This window comes from Mirounga leonina, unplaced genomic scaffold (genome assembly GCF_011800145.1).
Source record: "Mirounga leonina isolate KUSES-001 unplaced genomic scaffold, KU_Mleo_1.0 Mir_82, whole genome shotgun sequence".
NCBI classification, from domain to species: Eukaryota; Metazoa; Chordata; class Mammalia; order Carnivora; family Phocidae; genus Mirounga; species Mirounga leonina.
The window spans coordinates 47380427-47393088 of NW_023270825.1; the positions used below are offsets into that span (position 1 = coordinate 47380427).

General features: G+C 35.8%; 1 protein-coding gene across 1 annotated transcript in view; it reads right to left on the bottom strand.

Moving 5' to 3' along the window:
* ATL1 (atlastin GTPase 1) overlaps positions 1-12662 on the bottom strand; it is an 81308-nt gene that overhangs the window by 25995 nt on the left and 42651 nt on the right. The window contains exons 3-7 of the mRNA XM_034992440.1: positions 10189-10436; positions 7901-8035; positions 7370-7474; positions 5122-5172; positions 2523-2579 (exon numbers count right to left, since the gene is read on the bottom strand). Coding sequence (XP_034848331.1) covers positions 2523-2579; positions 5122-5172; positions 7370-7474; positions 7901-8035; positions 10189-10436 — 596 coding nt within the window. The remainder of the gene's footprint in view (positions 1-2522; positions 2580-5121; positions 5173-7369; positions 7475-7900; positions 8036-10188; positions 10437-12662) is intronic.

Sequence of the window (12662 nt, forward strand, 5' to 3'; positions counted from 1 at the left end):
TCTTTCTTTCTTTCATCTACCTATCTATCTACCTACCTACCTACCTACCTACCTACCTAATCAAAGCATGGGTTAGTCTCTTTTCTTCTGGCAAAGTGTAAGAAGCAGTAACATTTGCTGGTAAGACTTAAAAATCCTTTCCAGAATTTACAATGGAGTTCCCAGTCAGCCAATGGATCTGGAGAGTAACAAGTTCAGAGAAGAGAAAAATAAAAGCTGACAGCCCAATTACTATATAATACTCCAACTATCAACCTAACAAATTATTATTTTTTAAAGGTAACAGTCTAGGGGTGCCTGGGTGGCTTAGTCGTTAAGCGTCTGCCTTCAGCTCAGGTCATAATCCCAGGGTCCTGGGATCGAGCCCCGCATCAGGCTCCCTGCTCAGTGGAGACCCTGCTTCTCCCTCTCCCTCTGCTGCTCCTCCTGCTTGTGCTCTCTCTCTCTGTGTCAAATAAATAAATAAAAGCTTTAAAAAAAAAAAAATAAAGGTAACAGAGTCTAGTAGGTAAGAAGATTGTAAGCAGGGACTGGTTCTATTCTACCTGGACTCCTCTGCCCACCCCCTTCCCTAGACCTCAGGGAAAGATCCACACTCCTTCACTCAAAGCATACCATCGTCTCTCCCTGCAAAGGCCCCTTTCTTGCTTTATCCTATTTTTCCCAGATCCCCACTCCCATTCAACTGTCTGCTCTCAATCATACTCACTCTAATATGTATTATTTTTGTGTATATAGAGCATTTTAAGTAATCATAAATTACTGTGTTCTAAATCTCAAACTTTTTTCCTACTTAATTCAGTATGGATTTTAACACTCTATTCATGCTACTCTGTAGATTATGGGTTCATTGCCTTTGGATGTTGCAAAATATTCCAGAATGTGCTTCTCACCATATTTATGTACCCATTCTTCTAGTGATGGACACCTCTGCTGCCTCCCACTTCTTGCTACTACTACTCTATCAATGCTACAGTGAATATCCTTACACATTTTCCCTGCTTCACAGAATCACTGCTCCAATCCGCACTTTCACCAACAGGCTTGAGTGCTCCCCCTTACCCAAATCCTAGCTATCATTTGGTATTATACCCCTGTTCAACTTTTTGCCTATGAGTGTAAAATGGTATCTTGTTGTTTTAATTTTTATCTGATTATCAATGAGACTTGACATCCTTTCAAAAATGTGTTAGCCATTCAGGTTTCCTTTCTGTGAATTGTCTATATGTCCTTTGCCTATTTTTTCTTTATTCAGTTTAACATTTTTGAATGGTTTTGTTTTGTTTTTAAGACTTTATTTTCCTAGTGCAGTTTTAGATTTACAATAAAATTGAAAGGAAGGTACAGAAATCTGCCATGTATACCACCTGCCCCTACACATGCATAGCCTCCCCCATTCCAACATCACTTACCAGAATGGTTATAAGGCACAGCAAAAGCTAGATGAGTACCAGAGACAGGATATTGGGTGGGGGCAAGTTTTTTGGAGGTCTTTCTTTCTTTCCTTCCTTTTCCTCCCTCCCTTTCTTTCTTTCTTTTTTCTTTTTTTCTTTTTCATTCATTCATTCATTCTTGGTTTTATTTACTCTAAGACTTCGCTTCAGTCCCTCTGATAAGCCTAGGCTGAAGCTGTCATGCTTCAGGTAAGCAGTCATTGGTGTTTAAATCTGTACCTCCTCCAGGTTTTCAAGGCTCTTTGACTTAATTATAATCTCCTGGTTCTTGATATATAAAGAGGGCTGAGGCAGAGGGAGCATTAATGGGCCAAATAATCACTTATACCACTCAATACAAGCTCAGATATTGCCCTGACATTATCCTGCTGTTCCAAGCAGAGGCTGAGCTGGTTGCTATTCTGATACCTAGTGCAATGAAGCAAGTGATGGTTCACACAGGTCAATGTGTAAGAAAGAAAAAAGTGGGGTGCCTCGCTGGCTCAGTTGGAAGAGCATGGGATTCTTTTGGGGTCTTCAGTTTGGACCCCACATGGGTCCAAACTATTATTTATTTATTTAAATAAATAAAGCAAGAGAAAGAAAGAAAGAAAGAGGGAAAGAGAGAGAGAAAGAGAAAGAGAAAAAGAAAAAAAGCACCTCCAAAAAACTTGCTCCAACCCAATATCCTGTCTCTGGTACTCATTTAGCTTTTGCTGTGTCTTGTAACTCCCATTTTCCCAGGAATCTTGTTTGTTTTTAACTTTTATGTTTGACAAATTCATCAATTTTTTTTTTTTTTTTTTTTTTAGTTTTTGTGACATCTCTAGGGTTGGATTCAGGGGAGAAAAGATATTCTTGTAGGAACCAAAATATCTAATTCATCTTTTCATTTTCCCAGTTTGTTAAATTTTTATTTCCCTATTTTAATCTCCTACTTGCATCAAATAGCATTAACAAAGTTATCAAAGTACTTGTTGAATGAAATAAAAAAGGAAGAAATGTGACCCTCTCAATTAATTAATATACCTTGTTATACTCTTCAGAAAAATTTAATAAGAATTTACCATCATTTTACCCTCCACTCACCTGAAATGGTTTCAGGAATATTTCCTCCATTGCCAGTCTGCCATACTCAGTGAAAAGCTAGATGGAAAATCACACACACACACACACACACACACACACACACCACAGAGAAAACTTCAGTATCAGCAAAGTTCTACTTCTGTGCTTTCTTCCATTCTTTTTTTTCCTCGCCAAGACATAATACTATATTATTAAGGTTACAATAATCATTTTAAGGAACTAAGTATTAGATAAAGCAGAACTACAGTAATTTTTAAAATTTATTTTCTTATTTAAATTCAATTAATTAACATATAATGTATTATTGGTTTCAGAGGTAGAGGTCAGTGATTCATCAGTCTTACATAACACCCAGTGCTCATTACATCATGTGCTCTCCTTAATGTTGATCACCCAGTTACCCCATCCTCCCCAACCCCCTCCCCTCCAGCAGAACTACGGTAATTTTTAAATAAAAAATTAAGGACATAAAGTACATGTTAAAAATAAAGTTTCCACTTCAGGCTAATACCTTTATATCAAGAATGTAGGACAGTTTTTTGTAGGGAAGATGGGGGAGAAAGTAACATGGTAAATAACCTTTCAAAGCAGAACTCGCACATATAGACCAGAGAGCCATAAACTATGTTGGACATATTTACAAAAGTTGTTGCCTGAGGAAATTTAACAGCACAATGGACTGAATTACTAACAAAGGCATAAAGGCATCTGGCTTAAAAATACAATCAGATATACCACCTTCTCTTCTTTCTAATTGCTCCCAATTGAGAGGAACCATATCAGTTTTTGTGTTGCCAGAAATGTAAGGTTTTAGAGAACAAAGACCTGAGCGGGTGACTGTGATTAGGCCTCTGATGAGCGTTTCATCCAGCCCAGCCCAGTGGGTTTCCCCAGCTGTACACAGGAAATGCCACTTCATCCACAAGACTAATAAGCCACAGCAGCTTCTCAGAGCTGGGGCGGAACTGACACAGAGGATTCCCACCTCTTGCCCCTTTAGGATAGCTCCCATAGCACCACCCTGCCTCTCTTGCAGAACCATCTAGGAAGCCAAGGGTAATTCCCAATATCATGTCTAAAAGGCAGCTGGTCGAGGGATTAGACACTCACATTAGAATCATCTACTAACATAACTGGAATTCACAATCTCTTCTGAGGAGGCTGAGGTGTTGTCATTTACAGGAAAAATTTTAAATGGTCTCAGAAAAACATTACTTACTCAATCTCAAAGTCCAAAATCAGCCGTCTTAAGAAATCCCTAAGCTGGTATTGAACAGTGCCATACCATTAGCTTGGAAAATAACTGGCTAGGTTATGACACAGGCCTGAAGAAGTAAATCGTACTTATTATAAGAAACAATTATTCAGCGTATTGCCTATTTGTCATAAATGCCGTGTGATGTACTAGAAATATATTTGGGAATAATGCTGGATGTGAACTCCAAATGCTATTTCCAACATCACAGCTTACCCTGCTTTATTATCCTTTGTTGTCTGGTAAATTTGTACATGGCTCTTATTGCCAAGATAGATTATATATTTAAAGCAAAATTTTCTATAAAATATGCAGAAGGAAACTATCAGAGAAACAACAGGTTTTGCTATGTAGCCAAAATAACATGCACTGAAAGACAGCAGAGAGTGTTACAGAGATGTGAACTATCTTAAGGAAATATCTAATCTTTTACTTATTTGAGATTTAAGTGCTGCTTGGAGACTGGAAGGAGCACTGAGCCCTGGAGATACCCAGATTTCTAGTCCCACTTTACCACTAATTAGCCATATGAGTTTAGGCAAGTCATTTACTACTTTCAGCCAAATTTACCCCATCCGTAAAATATGAAGGATAAATTAGGTGTCACTCTTCCAGATCTAAAACAGAATTTTATGAATTATCATCAGGTAGCCCCTCCTAGTTTTTAGGTATAAAGTAGTCCATAGGAAAAAAAGTCTGGCATTCAACTGATATCATACCAACAATTATTAAATCTCTGACCATAAGACTTCAACTTCAGGTTTTTTTCTCTGCATTTTTGCTGTAATAATACTCTGAGGGCAGCATATAGAACAGAAAGGTTTTTAAAACGTATTATTAAAGTATAGCTGACATACAGTGTTATAATATTAGTTTCAGGTGTACAGCATAGTGACTTGATAACTCTATACATTATGCTATGCTCACCATGGTAAGTGTGATTACCATCTGTCACCATACAACATTATTACAGTATTAATGACTATATTCCCTATGGTGTACTTTTCACCTCCATGAGCTATTTATTTTATAACTAGATCAACTTTACATTTTGGGTCATTTTTAAACCAAAGATTCTTTTCTCTACTCTAATCTGCCATATATATTCACATATATAGGGCCGATAGCAAGTAGCTTTATAGTAACAAAGAAATTTGAAAACTGAATTAGAAAGAACATAACTATACAGGCTGAAACAAGAAACCTGGAAATAGGACAACCTCTATTTGATTATGTTTCTAAATCTTTCTGAATTAAGTTTTCCAAGTAGAAGAAGGCCCAACAAAACCCATACATCCTCAAAAGATGACCAGATATGTAAAAAAAGAGTATACATATTGTTACCTGGAGGTGCTGAAGATCATCCTCCTGGACATTCTGGGATAAGTTATATACCTTGATTAAGAAATGAAGTTAAAATGAGAAAATAATTAGCATCCGCTGAAGCACTTTTATTTTTGTAAATATCAATGTTCACAAAATCAAACTCTCTTAAGCGTATGCTTAAATAATGGTATTTCTAAGACCTTGAGAGAGTAGTAAAGAAAGCTTGAAAGACAACAGACAATGTACAATGATCACAAAATTGTTTCAGAAATACCACAGCCACCTGCTCTGGAGACAGAATATTAAAATTATTCATGAACCTAACTAAACAATTGGTCAATAAAGTAATCATTCTTACAAGCATACCAAAATAATAGCAATCTAGATCTGAATAACCCATATATAAAATTTTGTCTTAAAAAATTATGTTGACCTTTTCACAACTGATTAATTTAGTTAAGGCTATAGATAGTTCTATCACATTGAAGTTAGGTTCCAAATATCAGGCTCACATCTTTATACATACGCATTACTGCTCCATGAACAGATCACAGCACTAAGATGACATTCTTTTTTTTTTTTTTGAGGGGTAACTTCAAAAAAAAGTGAAGGATGCTTATATGTTTATGTATTGACACAAACAACATACTTTGTGTACTTATTTAAATAACAGATTGTTTCTCAGATAATAAAAAGTCATTACTAGGGACTTATATTTTTCAGTGAAAATATTCAATGTCTTCACATAAAATATAAATAATAAATATTAAAAGGCAAAGTCAATCTTGTTTTAATTGGCTTGCTTATACTGCTGATTTTGAAGAAATTAGATTTTAAGTCAGTATTTTAAAGGCTCATCCATCGAAGAAGTCTATTTTTAAAAGTTAGTCAAACACAGGTTATAATCCTTACTTTCATTTTAAAGCTTTTTGTAAAAAACATTCAGTCTTCCTTCTACCCACCCTCTCATTGTCCTAACCACACATGATGCCCTGATTGCTGGTTCACTTGCTTCATTCTCTGCTCACCTATAATTCCAGCCTTGACTTATTTATCCCAACCACTTTGCCTTCCCTACCTTTTAAACTATCTTACCTCTCTTTAACCATCTGTTTCTTGGTCACTATTTCTTCTTGCTCTTTCTAATGAATAGAAAATATCTAAAAACTGTCTAAAATCTTTCATGGTATATGTTCTATGACTATAGTAAAACTCTCCAAGGACTTGCAGGACAATTTGTAAAGCCTACGATAACTTCAAAAACAATACTTTAAAAAGACAAAGAAAGAAAAAAGGAAGGGAAGATAAAATTTTTTAAAAGATTTTTATTTATTTTTTATTTATCTATTTATTTATTTATTTAGAGAGCACAGGAGCAGGGGTTTGGGAAGAGGGAGAGAGAGAATACCAAGCAGACCCTGCACTAAGCACAGGGCCCAACGTGGGGCTTGATCTCAGGACTCTGAGATCATGACCTGAGCCATAATCAGGAGTAGGAGGCTCAACCGACTGAGCCACCCAGGCGCCACAAAGATAAAAATTTTTGTAAGACATTTACTTATCTAAATGTCTATTAAGTATTTTTAAAAGTTGGGAAAGCATCTTAAAAAAAAAAAAAAAAAAAGCCCCGTCTGGGTGTCTTAGTTGGTTAAGCATCCGACTCTTGATTTTGGCTCAGGTCATGAGATTGAGCCTCGCATCAGGCTCCCTGCTCATGGAGCCTGCTTGGGATTCTCTCTCTCCCTCTTCCTTTGCCCCTCCCCTCCTAGACACCCCCCCACCCCACATCACACACCCTCTCACTCTCTCTCTCTCTCTCTCTCTAAAAAAGAAAAAAAAAGCTGGGAAAACATATGTTTTTATACTTAGAAATATTTCTACTGGCTATGTAAAAAAAAAAATCGCATTTATAAATCTTGTTTCAGTAAATGTAACTTATAATAGGTAGTTTCAATGTATCTATCTGCATACATCATAAGACAGTATTATTGAGTTTACTGTAGGCTTTAAACAGAAAATATTATCAATAAGATAATACAAATTTTTCTGACTATAGACAGTTTGAAAACTGAACAGAAATTAGGTAACAGTAACCAAAACAATTCTATTCTTACAGAAATCATAAGAACTTGTATGCTAATTGAGCCAAATAACATATTTACCGTTTCTGCTGTTTGTCTTACTACCACATGTATGTAGGGACACATATATTTATAAGTTTTAGTTAAAGAAACAGCCATCAAAATGGATTTATTTTATTCCATACCTGTATTGAGCTGATCATTGTGCTAAGCGCAAATACTGTAGCTGAATCTCTCAGAGTTGACTGACTATCGAATGTTCCCTGAGTATCCATCAATAGCACTGCAACCTACAGACAAGTAGAGTACATCATTGATACTTTATAGAACAGATGCAGTATTAGGGGTACTACAAATTGAACACCACAGCAAACCATTATCAGTGAATACTTAATAGGTATATTTTTATATGTTATGATTGCCGCAGAAACTAAAAATATTAGCTGAATACTACAGTGATCAATTTTCATTGGTAACCCAACATAACAGAAACAGTACTGAAACAAAGTGTAGATGTTAGTTTGCTGATCGATCTGCTGTTCTACTGTCCCTATGATTTTGCCACCTTGATCAACAGAAAGGGAAACAGGAATGTGCAATAGGATGCTACCCACTTCCCTTTTAAATTAGTTTTCAAAATATTATTTTTGAGGATCCTGAAAAGTGGTAACTCTTGCAAGTGAAACTCAATTTTCTTTATGAAGTTTGCATCATACCTTCTTGCCATCAGGTTTATTGATAAGGAAGACTTCACTCCATATTTGGATTCCTGTGGTCTCTCGTTCAGACCCACCTCTCCATGAAAAACCAGTCAATGGTTCATTGTAATCTCCAACCCAGTCGACTGATTCCTATAAATTAAGAAAGTCTGTGATATGGGAACTGGCTATGTGGTATAGTTTTTTCCACACATCAATTCTGGTTTGTATCTCTCTCCAACTATAGTCAAAAGGAAACAACATATTCGTATCTACTGTATTGATACAATTACTTTATCTAAAATATTATTACAAAGGAGCACTATCTGCTACATTTTATTCTAGGTCCTGGGAATGCAAAGATATCACTCCAGGGCCGCCTGGTGGTTCAGTCGTTAAGCATCTGCCTTCTGCTAGGGTCATGATCCCAGGGTCCTGAGATCGAGCCCCGCATCGGGCTCCCTGCTCCACGGGAGGCCTTCTTCTCCCTCTCCCACCCCCCCCTGCTTATGTTCCCTCTTTGCTGTGTCTCTCTCTGTCAAATAAATAAAATCTTAAAAAAAAAAAAAAAGATACCATTCTAGACCAGAGAAAACTCACAACCTAATAAAAAAAAAAGACAGACATGCTAACAAACCATTATGTTGCCATGTATAGTAGGCACAAACAGAAGCATCGGAAAAGAAATAACTCTTGGTCAGGTAAAACTTAATAGGAGAGGTGGTGTTTGTGCTAAAATGTGAAGGATGTTTGGGAATTCTCCAGGAGCGCAAACTTGGGGAGGGCATTCTAGAAGCAAAGAAATATAGATAAGAGAGAGGATATTATGTCAGGATATACACAATAATAACATATACAAACACTTTGGTATTGGGGGAGGAGGGAGTGAAAAGCAAGAGGAGAGGCACCTAGTAGTGTTGCAGAAAAACAAAAACATAAGAAATCTGTTACACTTTAATCTGGCAAGTGCTATTTAACACAAGCAACATGACAAGTGTTATTGAGCATTTAATTTTAATATTTATCACAGTTAAAACTATGAATATGCCTAAAACTGTATAATCCCAAAGAATGGAAACTAATTTTGTTCACTTAATTTTCCCACCCATGTTAAGTAGCATACTAATGGTGATATGCTAGGAACATAGAATGGCAAGAGCTCTGTTTGGTTTTAAAGCCTAAAGTATTTTGGTAGTTCTATTCTTTATTTGTTTGAACTGAAGCTAGAGATAGAAGATATTAAAGTTAAATTTACAAAACTATTCAAAAAAAACCTAACTATAAAAGATCAATCCCAAATGGATAATTATGGTATAAACATAACACAGTAGTGTGTCCATTTGGCCTCCACATCCATATTTGCAACAGAATTGCTATGGGTAAAAGGGTAGGAAAAAAAAAATACTGGTATGTTCTCCATTCCCAACCTTCTGTTCCTCGACTCTGTTATCCTTCTGCTCTTGGTTTATCCTAAGTCCCTTAAAGTTTCATGTCTGTGCCACACTGTTGTCTCAAATGTTATGACACTGTTGGTTGCTTCTGGGGGTGGGGTAAGATGAGAATCAAGTGGGAAAAGATAAGAGAGAACTTTCTGGGGTAACAGCAAGATATACTTGATAGAATTTGGGCCCACGTAGGCATATGCATTTTCAAAAAATAATAATAATAAGCAAATGTACACTTAAGATTTGTGCATGTAACTGTAATGTAAATTTTAAAACAAAACAACTAAGTACTGAAATATATGATAATGATATAGGTAGAAATATTTCTGAGGAAGTGTGCCAATGTCAGCAATTTACTTTGAAATGAATAAAAAAATCAGATGCAGTGATGGGTGTAAAGAGGGAAGAATAGCTGAAGACACATGTGATAATGCAAGAATATTAATGTTAATGGTAAAATCTAGGTAGTTAGGTCTTCACTGTAAAATTCTTTTAACTTTGCTTATGCTTGAAATTTGCCATAATAAATGTTGGGGAGAAAATTATTATAATAAAAAAGTTACAATAAAAGTTATTTGACACATTTTAAACACTCTAACATAAAGTTTATAATCATATCACTATGCTGTGTCTCTTTCTAAAAGAATTAAAAAAATAAGTTATATTCTAAGGGACATGTGGCAAAGTGGCCCCCCAAAAAAGTGGCCTATGGAGTTTGGTGCCCAAAGCACTGAAGTTGGAATGGCTCTATACCACAGTGTATGTAATAATGGAACTGGAAATACTGAGCACTACTAAATAAAAACACAAAGTGACAAAAGCACAGAAACAAGAAAACATTTTAAAGCACTTTTTACATACCTGGTTGTACATGAATCTCAACATGAAGTCCATCAGGAATGATTTTCCTTTTCTAAATGCTCCAGCAACAGATACAGCAACAACCTCCTTGTCCCTGACAGCCTCTGAGAGAAGGATCCGATTTAGTGCAGTTTCATCTAACTCAAAGGAATGGTCATCTTTGACAATGAGGACTTGGACTGGTCCTGCCTTTTTCACCGGCTCCTCCTCTTCTGAGCTCCATTCATATGTCTTTTCTGAAAATCCACCTGTTGAATAAAATAGCAATTTATTTAGCTAATCATCTCAAAATACCAAGAAATGTACAGGTACCTCTCAATTCTCAAATATCTGAAACAGGGGCATAATGGAATTATAAATGCTCATTTTAATGACATCTATTAGTATCATTAAATGTCTCCGAAACACTTATGTCTCAGAAAGACTCATATCTCGTCTTTCTGATTATGTGACCAAATCAAACAGAATTTTATTCTCAAGATAGCCCCAAGTCAGGGCAGAGATCTGTTTGCAGAGTGAGAAAGAAAATTAAAGCAAAGGATTCTACTTTTAGAGCACAGGAATAAAATGACTTTAGTTCATACTTTCTTCATCCCCTAGAAATAAGTTTAGTTATTCACATAAAGGATCCTTGCAACATTTTTTAAAACTGAACATACATGGGAGGAAATACATACAGGGACTCAGAATTACATATTTTTGAAATTGGAATAAATTTCTACAGCACCTAGTTCAGCTCCCTTCATTACATGCATGCCATCTACAAAATCCTAGGTTCTTAAATGTCTAAAATTATACCTCATAGCAATGGAATTTACAGATAATTAAATTGGATAGGGCCAGATTACAGACATCCTTCAAATCCATAACAAAGAGGTCTAGACATAATTCAATTTTAAAAAAGTTATTTGGTGGGAAGATCTTACACAAAAGCTATGGGACCCTGGGAAATTACCAAATCTCTCAACTCCTCATTTGTAAAATGTAAACTACTAATAGTACCTATTAATAGGGTTGTTGTAAAGATTAAGGGAGCTACTATATGTGAAGTGCTGAAATCAGTGCTTGGCACATAGTAAACTCATAAAAGATTAGCTATCATCACCATCATCACCATCACTACCTTGGGATTATAGACTGAGCTAAGTATTCCTAGAAGAAGTTTCTGCCTATTTTCCAGAAATGTGTGTGTGTGTGTATGTAAAGAATTATCATATAATGATAAAGGGTTAAAACCAAAATATAAAGAACTGACACAACTAAATAGCAAAAAAACCCAAACAATCTAATTAAAAATCTGAATTTTTAATTATCTGAATTAATTATCTGAATTATCTGAATGGACCTTTTTCTACAGAAAACATGCAAATGGCCAACAGACACATGAAAAGGTGCTCAATATCATTAATCATCAAAAAATGCAAATCAAAACCAAATAGATATCACCTCACACCTGTTAGAATGGCCATTATCAAAAAGAGAAGAAACAAGTGCTAGTTAGGACATAGAGAAAAAGGAATCCTTATGCACTGTTGGTGAAAACGTAAATTGGTGAAACCACTGTGGAAAACAGTATGGAAAAAATGAAAAATAAAATTACTATGTGATCCAGCAATTCCACTTCTGGGTATTCATCTGAAGAAAATGAAAAGACTAACTCAAAAAGATATATGCACCCCTATGTTCATTATAGCATTATTTACAATAGCCAAGATATGGAAACAACCTAAGAACAATCTAAGCGTCCACTGATGAATGAAGGGATAGAGAAATTAGTGTGTGTGTGTGTACGTGCATATATGCATGCATGTACACAACCACACACACACACACACATCTACATACACAATGGACTATTACTCAGCCATAAAAAAATAATGAAATCTTGCCATTCGTGACAACCATAGATGGACCTCAAGTGCATTGTGCTAGAGAGAAAGACAAATACTGCCTGGTCTCTTATATGTGGAATTAAAAAAACAAAAACAAAACAAGTTTATAGGTACAGAGAACAGCTGCTGGTGCCAGAACTGGGGGGCTGAGGGTGGAGAAATAGGTAAAGAGGGTCAAAAGGTAAAAACAATAATATAGACAAAGAAATCTTGTTCTCTTGTTAAGTCATTTTGAAACTGATGCTTAGTTTCTTCATATGTAAGATGGAAAGAAGTTTTCCATTTAATTGTCAGAAATGTCAGTTTTGACAGAGGTCAACTTTTAGAATTAATCCTTAATATTTAAGAATTTTAGAACCCTAGACTGTGGCATTTGTGGTGTATTACAAAATAACTTTAGTGTGTCAAGTGGCACATTCTTATATCTACCGCCTTTGTAATGTCCTCCCACTTTGACTCTGGGGTCAGCCATGTGATTCGCTTTAGCAGACATGACACAGCAAAGGCTTCTTAGAAAAGCCCTTGTGTTTTTCCATTTTGCTCTTTCACTTCTGCCATTCACCATGTGAATATTCCCAAACT